The sequence below is a fragment of the Canis lupus genome, chromosome 23, assembly GCF_048164855.1.
Source record: "Canis lupus baileyi chromosome 23, mCanLup2.hap1, whole genome shotgun sequence".
In the NCBI taxonomy this organism is placed as follows: domain Eukaryota; kingdom Metazoa; phylum Chordata; class Mammalia; order Carnivora; family Canidae; genus Canis; species Canis lupus.
Genome location: NC_132860.1, coordinates 11,958,767 through 11,976,181, shown reverse-complemented (window position 1 = coordinate 11,976,181; position 17,415 = coordinate 11,958,767). Strand labels below are relative to the sequence as shown.

Below are 17,415 nucleotides of genomic sequence, written 5' to 3'. Positions count from 1 at the left end.
CAAAGTCTGTTGGGTCTCTTGTCTGCTAATAAAGTGCACAGTCTGCAGGACAGATGTTAAGAGGATCTGTTAAATAAGTCAGTGGCAGAGATCCTGACCTCCGCCAAGGAACATTTTATTATTCCAGAAAGGGGCATAATTGCACAATTAGAAGCACCATAGCTTTTCTTTATAGATTTTTACTCTTTGCTTCATCATTTGGTTGAAATATAGCATCAGGGCGCATTCACTGAGAAGCAATTGCTAAATATGATTGGGTTTAGTACAAACTTCAGATTACAAGATTTCCCCAAATCCCAGGGAAATGGTTGGACCTTGGCTTTGCTTCAATCTTAAACAGTTTTGTTTATTCTGCATGTATCATTACACTATTTGTACAGTTTCACTTGCCACAGGGTACCATTGTACTAAAGGGACTATGAATCTTACCAAACATAGTTCCCTAACTATTAAATCTAGTGTAATGGGAAATGTAAACTAGAGATCAAATTAATAGAGGAATATCACATCATAAAGTTGCTCGCTATACCTTATACCGCTTTACCATTTACAGTGTGAATAAAATCATGTCTGCCACATGCATTGCAAATTCCCAAGTGTGGTGTAAAAGGCACTTGGTGATCTGACCCCTTGCTTACCTTTCCAAACTCACCAACTATTGCTCTGGTATCCTTGGCCTGTGCCAGACTGTTTGTCGTTTTCTGAATGTGCCATGCTGACGACTGCTTCCACACCTACAGACATGCTGTGCTCTGTCTGGAGTGCTTTTTCTCTTCTCTGTTATCTCTGCCACTCTGTATCCTTGCCCCATAAACCTACTTAACTTCCACTCTCCTTTCAAGATTCCATTCTAACATCATCTCATCCATGAAGATTGCCAATACTGCCCCAGGCAGAGCTTAACACTTCTTCCTCCCGTAGTGTTTTCATTCTGGATATACATCTATTTTAATAATTGTCACACTGTCTACTAGATTGTAGACCCTCTGAGGGCAGAGATCAAGGTCTGATATTAGTGTCTCTTGAGTAGAAAAGCATGCTTACCACATGCAATAGATACTTAATAAACATTTGGGAATTATTGTAGGAGTGAATTAATTAAATAATAAATCCTTTTTTTCATGTTAATATAAGTTTATATTCTGGCCTTATCACTACTATCAGGACTGGTACAGGGTCTTATACTTGAATGTGCTTTATATTTTTTTAAGGGTACTCTTCATTAGGTTGGTACATTCGGTTGCAAAAAATAAATATTTCTACAAAAACTCATCTCCATCCACCTGCACCAAAGATTGGTAGAGACATGAGCTATACTGTCCTCTTGGCCATATCTTGACTTGGTTCAATTCATTTTTTATAAATTTATTTAAAAGAAGCAATCAAATTTAGCTCTTCCCAGCATTGCCTCACAATTCTGCATACCCCAATCCAGGCCATTTACAAGCTGTGTGGCTTTGGTCAAGTTAATCCATCTTTCTGGGCCTCAGTCTCTTCAACTGTAAAATCAAAAGCTTTACCTAATACTTGAGAGTGTATAAAGCACTTTTCATAAGGATTTTCCCATATTTATTCTTCACAACTGCCCTTTGGGGTAAGTATTATTCCTAATCCCAATTAATGGCATCTGGGCATATGAAGATTAATTTGCCCATGCTCATGGAACCAATGGTAGAGTTAAGATTTGGCCCTCAAAGCCTCTGAGGGTCTTTTCAGCTCTGGGAATCTATGCAGTTTACAATCTCATTGCTTATTTGTGAAGGACTTTCTTTCAATATGGTGGCATTTTTTTTCTTGATTAGTGTAAAGTTCAATTTAAAGTACCGTATTTGTTGCCTGGCCATCACTTCTTTCTAAAGAGCGCTGCACTGGGCCTTATGCTTTTTGAATTCAGGAACAGTCATCTGGCATCGATATTAGAACAAAAAGATTTCAAAAAGCTGACACACAACCAGCTTGGTCAACCAGAAAGTGGATATATTTATATACATATATGCCAAGATATTTGCCACATGTTATCTGTTCTTATCACTTTGAAGCATTGCTCATTTAGTTGAGTTCCTCCCTAGGCTATTACCATAAGAGGTCAATAACCTGCTCAGCTTGTGCATGTAGTATATGTTTAAAAAATTTTTTTTAAACTAATGAATGAATAAGAGAGGTACTAGTATAAGGGTTTGGAGAGAAATGATGTTTATTGAGTATTTGCCATGCAGCAGACATTGTGCTAGACTACGGGATTGTGTTACTTTGTTTAACCCTTACAATATGGAAAGTGTCACTGTCTCCATTTCACAGATGAGGAAACTGAGGTGCAGGGAAGTTAGCTCAAGGTTACATAGCTTTTTGTTTGTTTGTTTGTTTTTGGTCACATGGCTCTGTTAACTGACAGGCCTTGAGGAACCAAGAAGCACTGCTTTCTTAAAACTTTCAAGCCATTCACTGTTATATAGACAGAAAACATGCCAGAGAGCAAGCTGGTTGCTGAGTGAAGAGGAAGCATGTCACTCCAACACATGGTGGCAAATTGTCACCTAACAATATACAGTCATCTTCCTGTTTCAGAGTGAAGTCTATTTGTGTTTGGTGCCGTTTTATAATCAGGTGTGGCACAGGTGGATCTAAAATCAGGAACGGAATGGTTGGATATAGATGAACTATGGATGACTATTTCACTCTGCTACTAAAAAATGTCTCTTTATTAAAATGATTAAGAAATGGCTGGTTACTAAAATGACTGGTAAATGGGTGGGAAAATGAAGGACTTCCACCCAAATCAGTCACAACCAGGCTTCTATTTTCTCAACAAAGCTTCTCACTCTCTCCTGGTTGTGTTAGCTCTAAGCCAATGACTTAACCGTGCATTATCCGGAGACGGCCCCCTGGGTCCTGGAGCACACTTGCTTGGATGTGAAGAAAATGTTAGGAGCAGGTAAACAGCCACACCGCAGAGAGCGGCATCTTTTTGTAGGGGGGCTAAGGAACTCCTAAGCCCTGGAGGGCAATTCCAGTGTAGTAAGGACCACATGGGGCACACGCTCCACTGCGTTTACTGACAGCGAGTGTTTCTCCTGCCTTCTTCTTCTCCTTTTTAATGTATTTGTTTTTTCTTTTTAAGCAGAGCAAGTGATACTCCATTGAGAATGCGATGCTAAACCACTTTTCCTTCAGAGTTTTTAAACTGGGCCTCTGAGAAGGAGTTTGATACAATTCAATGACTGAAGTAATACCTTTGTCCATTTGAGCATTAAATGGCCCGTTGAAATACAGCTTAGTTAGAGGGAATTTCAGAAAATAGTACTTTCTAATTTTTTTTTTTTAATTTCTCTCCCAGCTGACTCGAGCAGAGCTTGGAAAATGCAGCTCAATCACTTTCCACAGCCTCTCAGGTCAGCCTCTCACCAGTGTTAATTAAATATAACCCCCTTAGAATACGAGAGGTTAAGTGAGAGCAACACTGCGTTCTTCTCCAGTATACTACTGTGAACACAACTGGCCATAATCTGTTTATAAGAAGGCTGCCTGGAATATAGAGGTCTCACTAATGAAAGATTCTAAGAGGAAAAACTATATAATGCATTAACTGTTCATCACAAAATATATTTTAAACTACCCATTTCTATATCCATTGTGCTTCCATAACACATATCATGAAGGAAATTGGTGTAACAGATGGTTTCAGCTCTGGGTAGCAAATGCAGACCGGTTTTCAGTGTGATAAAGTAAAACTGTAAAAGCCAGTGCATAATTCAGTCAATCTCTTACCTAAAAGTCTGCCTTCCTCTCAAGTTAGATAATTTGCCCCCAATGGCTATGGGCATTAGTGTATTTTCTCTTTTTAGCAGACGCCTTATCTTCAACTCGACCAAACTCTAAAACTGGGAAATTGCTGGAATAATGGCTCTATCCTAGCCACTTTCAATTAGAAGTCTTTTTAAGCTATTGGGTTTACAGTTTTAAAAAGTTCCATACACTGTCCAGAGCTATTTGTAAACGAAATCACTTAAAATAAAGCTCTTTAATACTCTATAATTAGTCTTGTCTCTCTGAACATGACTTTACTGTAAAGGCTCCTTCCTGACTCTCCTATTGTCCCAAGATTGCTGAGAAGAACGCAGCCAAGCGATAATTCAACATTATTGCTGCTTCAGTGCACTAATCGCTTAAAGAGCGGCAAAGACTCTGTGCTCTCTGCCCCACAGCCCCCGCAGCCTCCTGGCCCGAGGCAGGCATCCCGACCCAGCCACGTCCAGATGTCAAGAGGAATCCTCAGCTCCTGATGCAGCAGGCGCTCCATTCCAGTATGGTCAAACATCTGCTTCCTCTGCTGGCATGCAACCTGCTGAACACGCTCAGAGGGCAGCGCAGGCTAGGGATGGGCAAGGACACACTCCCCAGCTACTCCTGGACACTCATCAAAACTTTGAAATTACAAGACAGCCCCAGAAACCCTCACAAGAATAGAGCTCCGGCACTCGGCAAAAACATTCTTAGCATTTTCCTCAAAAGAAAGCTACAGAATGAGAGAAGACAGATTTCATGATAGTTCTTCTTATCCTTGTTAAATTCTATTAGGCTTGAAGTTTCTTCTGGACAGCTAGCTGGAAATTTGGAAAATCCATGAACTCTCTGGGATCCTGAGAATGTCATGTTGACTTTGAAATTTCCCCCTTTTGTAATTTAATTAAATTACTTTTAATTCACTTGAATATTATAAGAGGGGAGTAAGTTGTGTATGAAAGCTTCCAGGTGGCTGTGCTTCCAATGTATCAGTCAGCAGAGTTTAAAGCAAAGAATCCCAGTCAAGAAGTAAATTTTAAAATGCACTTAAACCATCTGTGATAGCCTATTGTGTTTAACAGATGAGTAATCTGGTTCAAGTTACTTAATCCATCTGAGCCACACTTTCTTCTTCTAAAACATGGGGATAATATTAAAGCACATTTATTATAAAGCTGAAATATAAATTGTTCACTAAACTGTAAAAAACTATACAATATGTACTGCATATGTGTTGGTATGTGTATATCGGTATACATATAAATAATATCCATACTATTCTTATATCTGGTTTTGTTTTTAGAAAGAAATTCAGATTTCCTTTGTAATATTCAATTCACACATCAAATACAGATTTTCTGCCAAGAATGATTCCACTCATCCTATGGGATCTCCATAAATAGTATCCTATAAAAACTATGTACAGTTAGTTCCCAAGTCCTCCTCAAATTTCATATTTACTTTACTCTGAAAGATAGACTCATATACTATTATAGTCAGAAATAATATTCCTTTACTGAAAGAGTATATGGTGTGTTTAATACAACTGAAAAGATGACAAGAATTGCAAGTATTCTAGTCTGAAATGACTTCTAGAATAAAATTCTTAGTTTTGAGGGTACCTGGGTGGCTCAATGGTTGAGTGCCTTTGGTTCAAGTCATGATCCTGGGGTCCTGGGATCGAGTCCTGTATCAGGCTCCCTGCAGGGAGCCTGCTTCTCCCTCTGCCTATGTTTCCACCTTTCTCTCTGTCTCTCATGAATAAATAAATAAAACCTTTTTAAAAAGTGAAAAAAATAAAATAAAATTCTTAGTTTTGAAGATCAAAGTGGAGCTGAGGATGCACAATCAAATAAGCCTCATCTTTTAAAAATCTGCCCATCCAGGTTAGGTTTAGATGTAGATAGATAGGTGGGATATTTCTGTTAAGCTGAGTAAGATTTGCAACTCCAACTCTTTATCATATGTTTCTTTCCCCGTTCCCCACCTCTGACTAGAATGTAAATGCCATGAGGGCAAGGACTTTGTTTTATTCATTGCTATTTCCCCAATATCTAAAACAGGTTTTCTCAATCAAAGTATGACTATATTTTGGGCTGGATAATTTTTATTGGTCGGGTGTGGAGGGGTCCTGTCCATTGTAGGATATTCAGCAACGTCCCCAGATGCTTTACCCACTAAATGCCAGTAGTATTTTCACCCCCACCCTCGAGTCATAACAATCAATAAGGTCTCCAGACACTGTCAATCGAACCCTAAGGGGCAATATTGCCTCCTATTGAGGATCATTGGTCTAGAATAATACTTGGTGCTGGATAAATATTTGTTGAATAATTGAATGATTGAATTTTTGATGTTTGAATTTTCATACCTTTCCAAATTTCTTGAGCATGATCATTTATAAGCTCCCTCTCCAGAACAGATTTTGATACAACTCTAAGATACAATAAGTGTTATATCATTGAAACAGTCATATTCAAAGTAACAGTGTCACTTCAAGGAGGAAGAATTTAAAAAGCTGTAATATTCATTCTTACTTTAATTTAAATGCATAAGTGAATTAGAGTGAAAATGTGATAAATTTCCCCAAAATGTATTTTCTAGATTAAAAACAACTCTATTTCAAACAGACTTTGAATGAGTACGGTATGTTTGTACTTTGTAGGGTTTGAGAGGGTCAACACATGTATATATTTTAAGCAATACATTTTTATATATATATAAATAATATTATATATTTATATATAATTTATATATATACTTATATATAAATTATTATATATATTTTTATTTATTTTTGTTTTAGTTTATGCAGCTCAAGGCCAATAGCATTAGAGAAATCACTGATAAGGTACTAAGGCTCATAGTCTAGATTAATTTATATGTTATGACATTGAAGGTTGGTTACAGGTATTACAGCTGTACACATAAGAGAAGTACATAATAAGGAAGGAAATCAATGCAGTTTCCTGGAAATTAAGAATTCTGAGTTAAGTCCTTAAACCAAAAGGATGGAAGTCTTGGGGAATTTATTTGGCTCTACTTTGCCTCCATTTTTTAGTATATGAAAAGGAAATGCAAATACGTAGCTAACCCCACATTAAATGATTATAAATATAAAGGAATTTGTATTTATAAAACTAAAAAAAGAAAGGCCAAATTAATTCTTCTCAATCAGACTCAAGATGACCCTACTGATGTCAACAATTATAAGGGAGGAATGAAAGATGGAACAGACAGTGATGAATTTTTTTTTTTTTTGACCCACACAGCAAGCAGTACAGAGTACAGAATACATGTTTTGGGCTTGTTTACTTATATTTAGAAAAGAATCCACTATTTGTGTTATTTAGGCTTAAAAGATATGTAAGAGAATCCAGTTTTTATCCTAATCCTAATAATCTAGAACAGTCCAAATAAAGCATGATGGTGTCAAATCACTGCAGAAAGCTTGAAATGTTACAAATTTCCTCTGAATTTACAGTTGGATTTTGTACAAACATGTATACTTGTAACATATGAATTTTTCTACAAATAAAGGAGAAAGGAAAATTGGCAGAGTGGTATTAACTATGTGCTAGCTCTATTAATCAGTTTTATTCTTCCACTGGGTCATGTCTATGAGGGGAATCCATCCAACTAAGCTTCTCAATCCCTTTTAATTAAAATATCATTAAAATATTTTTGGATTGGAAGAATTAATATTGCTAAAATGTCTATACCACCCAAAGTGTTCTACAGATGCAATGCAATGCTTATCAAAATCCTAATGGTGTTTTTTTTACAGAAATAGAAAAAAAAATTCTAAAATTCATGTGCAACCACAAAAGACCTTGAATAGCTACAGCAATCTTGAACAAGAACAAAGCTGAAGGTATCACACTTCCTAATTTCAAAATATATTACAAAGTTACAGTAATTAAATAGTATGATACTGACATAAAACAGATATATAAAGCAATGTAACAGAATGGAGAAACTAGAAATAAACATATGCAGTCAAAATATGATTGAGAAATGTAATGAGAATACCTAATGGGGAAAGGATAGTCTTTTCAATAAATGGCACTGGGAAAATTGAGTATCCACATGCAAAGTAATTAAATTGGACCTTTATCTTAAACCATATTTAAGAATTAACTTAAAGTAGATTAAAGACTCAAATGTAAGACCTGAAACTTTTGGGCTTATATACAAAAGAACTGAAATCCAGATCTCACAAAGAGATATCATCACCCCCACGTTCATTGAAGCATTATTCACAATAGCTAAGATATGGAAGCAACCTAAATGCCCACTGATGAATGAATGGATCAAGAAAATGAATGGGTTAAAGTGGAATATTATTCAGAAAATCCTGCCATTTGCAACAACATGGATGAACTTGTGGGACATTATACTAAGTTAAATATACCAGACATGGAATGACAAACACTGTGTAAGATGACTTACATGAGGAATCTTAAACAGTCAACTCATAAAGGCAGAGAATAGAATGGGTTGCCAGGAATTGGGGGAAGGGAAATGGGGAAATTAGTCAAAGGGCACAAAGTTTCAGTTAGAGATCTATTGTATAGCATAGAACATATGATTCATAATTCTGTACTGTATACTTAAAAACTTACTAAGATGGTAGATCTTATGTCAAATGTTCTTATCACACAAAATAATAATAATAATGATGATAATGATGATGATGATGATGATGGATGATGAATATGTTTACAGCATAGTTTGTGCTATGGTTTCATGGATGTATAACTATCCCAAACTCATCTAATTGCGTATAATACATATGTGCAGCTTTTTGTATGTCAATCATACTTCAATATGGTGATTTTTTAAAAACACTTTTGTCTGCTCAGTCTATTCTGTTACCTGACATGTCGAAATATTTCATATCTTTTTCTGATTTAAATTTCCTAAATGTTGCATATCCTGACTTATTCTATGATTGGAAAATGAAGTGAAACATTTTTTTAAAAAACACTAGAATGTCTTGCTTTCAAACCTTCTAATGTATCTTTAATCACATGATCTCTGATTTCCAAGGTAGTCCCCTTACTACATATATACATACAGATATATAATACGTGATACGAACCAAACAATACCTTGAAACTCCAGTTTGGTAAAAAACAGGAATAAAAATACCTGTCACTATTTTAGAAATCACTGCATCTTACAGGCAGTATGTTTAAATACAAGTATTCACACACTGGGAGCTCCCTGTTGAGTAGATTATTATTGAGGATGGAGTAAATGAATGTTGGTAGAAATTTTCATTAGGAAAGACAAAGGAGTACATCAATTTTGTAATTCCAAGGTCCTGGGCTCCTAGTAAACCATCTCTGGGAGTATACCTGAACATCCTATCAATCATATAACTGAAATACAGTGATTAACAGGGCTTATATGTGACAAGAGTCATCCTCTCTCAACTTCCAGGTATTACCTTAAGACCTACTAAAGATCACATTTCTGAAAGAAAATCCAGTTTACCCAATGTTTTCATTTGTGGGTAGGTATAGGTATAATCTTATTATGCTTCACTGAATACAAGTCTGATTTCCAAACACTAGGAAATGTCTTCATATTTTGCATCCTTCTTTGACCTGCCTCTATTTCTTTAATCTCCACCAGGATTCACTTGGTACCAGCTGTTTTTCTTAAGAAGCATACCTAGAAATAAAAAGTTCTTTATATGAAGTAGTGCCCCCTTAAATACAGGGCACCTGACCAAATATATCCAAGAAAAATGTTTCAAAGCAATTTGGGTAACAGATAGCCAGCAAAGATGAAATTCATTAATTCATTCATTTTACCAAGTACTGTGCCAGGCAATATTAGGGATTCAACAGTAAACAAAGGAGATAAAATCCCTGAATACAGTGACTTACATTCTGGTAGATTAGAGCTCTCCCTCAGAAGCACTTCAGGCAGCAAAGGTAGAGTAGAATTCACTGCTTATTGGGATGTTGGAAAGTTTTTTCCTAATTTGATGAATATATATATATATATATATATTTATATATATATTTATATATATATATGAAATCTAATACATACCTCCTTATCCCACTTACTATTCACAACAACTCTGAAAATGATCATTACCCCTCTTTTACAATAAAAAGAGTAATAGGACAACATGGCAAGTAACAGCAGAAACTCTAATCCAAGATTCTGATTCCAAAGTAGAGTTCTTTCCATTAGCACACAAGTCACCTAATCCCAGTTGTAACAGTGCTCCCAAGACCACCACACTCTTAAAGTCAAAGGGGGTGAGGGAAAGCTGATTAAGAGAAAAGAAAGCACTTCCCCTCAAAGCACAGCCCCATGGTCGGCATCCTCGAAATAAGCTTTGAATCAGTGCATTCCTTTTTCTCCATTGGGTAGCTAGTAGTAGGTCACTCTAATCAACTCTTTATTCAACTCTCTATTAGAAATGATGACTTCTCAAGCCTACCTAGCAAAGCCACCTCACCCTCTCATTCCTCTACAGCACTGAGGTGTGTTTATGACTGCAAACAAGAAAACAGGGTATGAGCCAGAGAAGAGCATCTAAACACAGTATCATAAACATTCAGGCTGGAACTGATATAGAATTAGAGCATTCTCAATGTTGATGGGTACTTCTTCACTTTCCATTTGTAACATAAAAATTGACAATATTATTTAAATAAAATATGTGTTTGCATTTACTTCTGCAAAAACTTCAATTGTTCTCCTCCATCCTTGCAAACTTGGCAACACTTTAATAGTTTCATTTAAGGGTAACTTATGATTGATAGGTTTTCCTAGCATTTTAAGGCTCTAATTATACCCCTTTCCTCAAATCTTCCCTGAAGTACACATAGTAGCCATTGAATAAAAGTGAAAATCTACTTATATTGATATTTTAAAAATTTTCATATTTAATTCCTTTCATTTTAGGCTACTACCCATACTATCATTATAAGAACTTGTCTGTTAAAATATGTTCCAACTAAAGCTCGGTAGGCTTTGAATGCTCGATAAAAATCATTCTCTGAGGCTAATGAAGACAGAAACTCTTCCTGTAACAATATTAAGTTTGTTTTCTCTGGTGATTCAGAGAAGTGAGCAATCTGTCAGTAATACATTGAGTGAAATTACTTGTCTTGTAGGAATAACTGCTGACAGTCACTTTATCTCAGGGCTGACCCAAACATCTCCGTGCTGACAAACAAATTACTATGTCTAACTTTGAAAAGGTAACTAGCTTGTTTTTAATTTTGATTGGTCTTTCAGAATCTCCTGTACATACACTCAGTCCCATCCTTCATTGTATTAAACAAACAAACAAAAAGCCACAAAAAGTGGGGTTTTTTTTTTGCAGGGGGGGCAGGTTTGAATTAATGAGAAAGAAAAAAAAGTAAGGAAAGAGAAACTCTATCATTTGGCACTAAGAAAAAAGAACTGCTATTGCTTCCTTCCAAGACTGTTATGCAGATAAAACTGGTAAGTGTGTCTACCCAACATTAAGACTGGCAGTGCCGCCAGTAACTGACTGGGTGAGTGAACACATTACTGAGACAGTATTGTAGGAATTAATTTTCTTCAATAAAGTGATTTTTAAGGCTCATATATTTCACAATCTAAACATATGTCACTGTTTCATAAACAAAATAAATGGATTAAAATAATACATTACCAATATGCTGACATGTGGAGATATTTTAATTAGAAATTCTTAAGCTGTGTGATATTTAACTGCTGTATTTGCTAAAGAGAAGCATGCATCATTTAATAAGAAAGCATGAGACAGGTGTATCACTTTGCATGATATGGTACCAGATTGTATTTAATATAAGCCACTTCTATGAAGCAACATTTCTCCCATCTAAAAACAAAACAAAACAAAACAAAAAACAGAACAAATTACTTTTAAGGATCTATCCTATTGAAAGTAGTCACATAAAATGAATTGATACGTTGAAACTACTTTTTCATTTAAAAAAGAAAGAAGTTACTCAGAGCTTAGTTTCTGAGACAATATTTTTTCAGAAACAATTTAACATCTTAGCTATTTAAAGGCCATATTTACATGACTGCCTCATTATACGGGGTCCCCCTTCCTTAACATTCTTTTTGATGTACTTGAAGGACCAATGCTAACAGAGCTGAGGAAAGCAAATGGCAACTGGTCCTGAAATTTATAAGGGTAGAGAATTGGAATAAGTAGCAATATAATATATTGTTTACTGTAGCAGGTGCCCTCTGTTCTCTAAAGGTCAAAAGCACTGTAACCTTAGAGTTACAGTTTCTGATTGTTCCCAGGGTTAAATACATTATCAAAATTAATGGTTCAAGCCCCTCAACCTTCAGATATATGAGTATTCATGCCTCCATCTGCTGAACTGTTCAACTAAAAATAGCATTCTTTGGCCTTCTCTCTCCTAATATTGTGCCCCTGAGACAGAGAAAACCATGCCTTAGATCAGCACAGAGTACAAAAAAAAAGTCTTTCCTGTATCTTCCTTATTTTAAAGAAAGAGAGAACTGGAATATGCTAATGTAAGAAGAGTCTCTGCACTTTAAATACCTTTTTTTCCTACTTGATAACAAGATTTCAGGCTTTCAGTGTAGAACTATAAATGCTGTTAAGATTTATCCAGGCTCATTGATGTTAGGAGTGACAATCTTTGAAGAACATATGAACTATAACATCAGGTAAAGAGGACTAGCTCTGAGCAATGCAGCCAGATATATATGAAGGTGGTGCTTTGGGTGATGGTGGCATGTATGTGTTATGGGCATTTTTTCCTAAGAATCTCTGTTTAGAAATAAAACCAGTTAACATAATTGTAATGCTTCCTCGGTATCAATAGTCTGTCTATTGCTCATGATTGTTAACAGAGCTGTGACATTTTAGCTTGTCAAAGGAGGGAAGCATTAGAAAAGAAAGCAGACTTTAAAATCAATAAAGCAAGATATTAAATTTTCTCCCTACTTTTGCCTATGATTTAAAATGTTAGTGTCTGTAGTAGCTCAGACATGTATGTCTACTGTGTTTTTCATGGATCTGTCCCCATAAACATGGAATACTCATACCAGGAAAGTTTGGGAAACCTGCCCTTCAAACAAGGTCAATTTTTTTCCAACCAGTCTACCATATAGGCAAACAGCAAAGGTTTCCTGACATGCAGGAAAAAAAAAAAGCAAAAAATGAAAGCAGGAAAAGAGAACAAGAATAAACAGAAACCCAGGAAACTTTCAAATGGGCCCAAAATTAAGCTGCAAAGCCTGAGGAGTCCTGCACTAACTGGTTCTCTATTAATCCTAATGAAAGTGACAGACGTGTGGCATATGTTGTGCTTCTAGATCAACGTTGCTACAGGACTACACAGACCTGGCACTCGCATATGTGACATCATAGTTTCCAGAAACCCAACAGAAGCCAGATTTGGCAGCATCAGGGGTCCAGGGATGGTGAGAAGTCAACCTAAGTGAAAAATTAGTAAAAGAAGCGATGGGGTAGAAAACTGCTGATGGAGAAGGGTTGATGGGATAGATCTCAACACCTCAAGAGAAAATAAAAGTCATAGAGAGGAAGTCTTGAATTTGAGCCAAGACCACCTGCTTTCACATTTGTCCAAGCACTTAAACATTTAACGAACGATCTGTCCTGGGCACGTAAGCTTGCTAACTGTCATCACAAAGAAAGTCTTGGCCCTCATACGCAGTTATCTCTAGATTTTAGCAATCCTAGGCATGGTAAATCTTCAGAATGTCCAGAAATATGGTACCTTTTCTTCAGTCAAAAGAAAGCTTTGCAAAAGAAATCCCTTCTTGCTGTCTAGAAGATAGCAGATACTCTGCAGTATATGCCTGGTCATGTCTGGGTGGGAACCCCCCATATAAGTTATATCAAAGTGACAGGGAAAGAGGAAGGCAGGCAACAAGCTCTGGAACTCTTCCTTAGGCTACTTCCAAGGTGGTTTATGATCTTGTCCTTTTCTTTCCTCTTAGGAGTGAGCTTTCTCTATTGTTTTTCAAAAATACAGATTCAAAAGCAGCAGGGAAGGTAATAGCAAAGGGATAGTTAGTTGATTATATAGTGTTTGATGCCAGAGCCAATAGGATCTGAATATATAACTTTGTTTGATATAATTATTTTCTTTTTGGGGGACTGAGTTTCCCATCCTAGGTTAGAATACAAAATGTAGTATTAGGTCTAACCCAGAAAGCTAATGTGTGTTTCAGTCTGAGGTAGCCTGTCTCTATGTTTTTTTGGTGATTCAACAGATAGCTGACAGCCCATCAGTAGCTGATAATACTGGAGAGGGTTCCAGTGATATGAAAGAGAAATCAAGCATGAAATTAGAGACATGAGGACTAGACCCCTATAGAAGAAAAGGGGTGGGTTTTCAAAAGAACCATAAAAGCCATCTCCTCCCATGTGGTAAGAATATCCCACAAAAACAACAAAAAGCTTGACTGGAAGTTAAATATGAAAGGGATACTATAGAAGTTCATGGAGCAAAAAAGCAACCAGTCAGGTCCAGGCACTTAGCCCTACCTCAGCTACCTCAGCCAGAGAAAACAAAATTCAGAACCCTGAGTTAGTCAAAAATCCTGGGTACTAGCTCTGATTCCAGGAATATTGCACAGCCTTGGTCTCTCTGAACCTCCACTGTTTAGTGTATATAGGCAGAATTATATTTTATCAACTTTGCAGGGTTGTTATATAGTCAAATGAGATTGTTTTAAGTGTTCAAGTGTTTATAAACATTATACAGTATTACATAAAAGAAGCAAAAGAGTAAGGGAACAGGGGATGGTTTCGAGCATACATGTACAGAATTTGCCTAAATGTATAGCAATAAACAACTTAAGTCATTAGGGGCATTGGTTTGGGGCTTGCCATCTGTAAAAGAAAAGGAGCAAAAATGAGCCTCCTTAGGAAAGAGAAAAAGGGAAAGGTCACATTTTAGTGTTTAGGTCGAGTGTTTGCCACTTGAAAAAAAAAAAAAAAAGCCTAGAATATGACTGAACAATCCAGTCCCCCACCCAATGAAGCACCAATGGAAGCATTCATACCTCAATCTGTTTGTGGTTGTAAGAGTGGCCACCACCATGTTCAAAGGTGTCCAAACTCCTGCCAAAACGGTCACTTAGGCCCTTTAGCCTTGGGTTAATTTGTGGGTGGGAGACATGACCCTTCTGTTTAGTAGCATATTCAGAAAAAAAAAAAAAAAAGACAAAACATACTGTCAGAACTCATGAAACAGACCACATATTTCTAAATCCAGGGTACTGATCACACCAAAGAATAGAAAGTAGAAGGTTTAGGAAGCAGATACTGTCCTTCATAGAAACTTGGCTATGGGATCAAGCAATGGTACTGGTTCCATACTTTTCCTTCTGACTCGAGAAGATACTCTAGCATAGCTATGGGAAAAGGAGAAACAGATTAGCTTTAATATGAGGGAGGTTTCCTTTTAGATTTTTCCAACTGCAGTAAGTTTCAGTGTTAGCAGTGGGAAAGGTGAAGTTTTGGAAGAAAGGTAGGCCTGCTGCTCCTGTTAGGCAAAATGTCTAGCTCTGCTAGGTCGTCCATAATGGGTAATGTCGTCCAGGCTTTCCGGAAGAAGCTTATGACAAAAACTCAGAGTATTGGAAAAATTATTTATTTGCAGACCCAATTGAAAATGCTCACAATGATGTTTTTTCATAGGAAAATATTTGCACATTTCTTATACTCAAGCCATATATGGAATAGCAAAGACAAAAAAAAAAATGCCTAGCCAGATGCTATTCCTTTGTAAGAAAACTCAAAAATAATCACAGTAAGTTATAAGAATAAAAGACTATCTTTAAACTTTCTACTGTATTGAAATTCAAGTTCTTCATTAAGGTTTAACCATTATTTTAATGATAATATCTTTTTGTGTTTTTTTTGTTTTTGTTAAAATATATATTCATATTCAAAGTTATTTTCCCATTAAAATGGCAGTGCTAGATGGGTATAAAGATCGCCTGTTCCTATTGTAAACCCCTCACTTTACTGTGAAGAAGATAAGGTACAAATGATTGTTCATCCAGCTTCCAAAACTTTCTCCCCCAGTCTTGCATTATAACTAAAGAACCCTAATCCAGAATGCGGTTGGATGCCATGCCCAGACTTTTGACATGGCATGAAGCTAAAGATAAGAATGAGAGTACACATATTCCAGAGCAATATGTTTACATATTACTGAACAGTGAAGGTAATTTGGTGATAACAACACCTAATCTATAAACTGCAAGAAGGAAAATGTCCAACATTGTTTTCTGTTTTGATGTTCATGTGTAAAAGATCATCTGGACACAAATGGAGACGTGGATGGAAAACTGATATGGAAAAAGCTAACATATCCAATAGCAGCAGCCAGCAATAAAAAATTATAAAACCATTAACTCACCTGATAGAAAATATAGAGTACTAAGTCATAATATCATTTTTCCTTTAAAAATACTAAAATTGGCAGTTTTCTCTTCTATTTTCAGCATGGTAAGTAAACAAGGTGTTAATCCTTCCAGGCTACACTTAAAAATTATTTAACATTCAGGCCATTATTTAGCATACAGCTGGTTAGCAGTTTTCCACTAAAGAACTGGCTTGTATCCCACATTTTTTTCTTCTGGCACTTACCTGGAGCTGTAAAGGGCTGAGTCCAGAAGTAGCAGCAGCTGCCATTGTTGATGAAATGAACTGTACAGGGTAGTTATCACCTGTCGGAAAGAACAATGCATACAGGTTTAGACAATGCACAGGGAATCGCAGCAGACAAGTACAAACATGGTCCTTGGATTGCCTGAGCTTTACAACATTGCTCTAAGCCCAAACATCTGCAGAAACAAAAGGCTTAGTTGGGCATAGACTTGCAGTGCTGCCTTGGAACTTTTTGTTAACAGATAGCTGGTAGGCAAACTGGCAAAACATGAATGTGATGTTAAAAAAATTAAATGTGCAATTCAAGCATGTTCACTCCATTACAAATCGTGTAATACATCATTTTTTTAAGAGTAAAAAAAATATCTTAAAGCCAGGCTGACACTCAGTTCACTGAGAAAGTATTAAGGTTTTTATGTTGGAACAACAAAAGTTTTGGCTTGGTAGGCAAAGCAGAGTATTAGAGTCCAAAAAAGATTATGGGCTATTGACTGTCCATAACCCTAAACTTTATTTTATTAACAAAAAAGAACAGAAAAAAATTTTTAAAATGCAACCTCTTCAATTAGATAGGAGTGAGAAGGAAACTAATCTTATCTGCCAGCATTCTGTAAAATGCCTGGTATCTCCACAAGAGTAGAAACCATATTTTTTGGGATTAACTTCTGGTGGAACCTAGTGCAGGTTCATGTACAGTAGGCGCTTATCACAGATTCTTTGATAATGATTTGATTAAATAACCACACATTTTACATAGGATATCCACATTAAAAGTCTAGTAGAGATTGAGCAAGGTTCAGCAGAGATCAATGCTACATCTCAATGTCTGACTTCATAGCACTCCTAAATCAGGGAAGGAAGTCCTTTCTGTGACCTAAGAGCACAGACTACGTGCAGCGATGTGAAGAACCAAGAAAAAGTAATGAGGAACGTATTGTGATAGTGGTGACTGAATT

General features: G+C 36.3%; 1 protein-coding gene across 34 annotated transcripts in view; it reads right to left on the bottom strand.

The window, feature by feature from the left end:
- Positions 1 to 17,415, bottom strand: part of SOX6 (SRY-box transcription factor 6) — a 633,064-nt gene that overhangs the window by 100,753 nt on the left and 514,896 nt on the right. For 28 of the 34 annotated variants that reach the window (XM_072793935.1, XM_072793936.1, XM_072793934.1 and 25 more), the window contains 2 exons: positions 16,439 to 16,518; positions 14,845 to 14,967 (listed from right to left, as the gene is read on the bottom strand). In XM_072793935.1, the coding sequence (XP_072650036.1) occupies positions 14,845 to 14,967; positions 16,439 to 16,518 (203 nt within the window). The remainder of the gene's footprint in view (positions 1 to 14,844; positions 14,968 to 16,438; positions 16,519 to 17,415) is intronic. The other 6 variants (XM_072793955.1, XM_072793959.1, XM_072793960.1 and 3 more) reach the window with 1 other exon arrangement.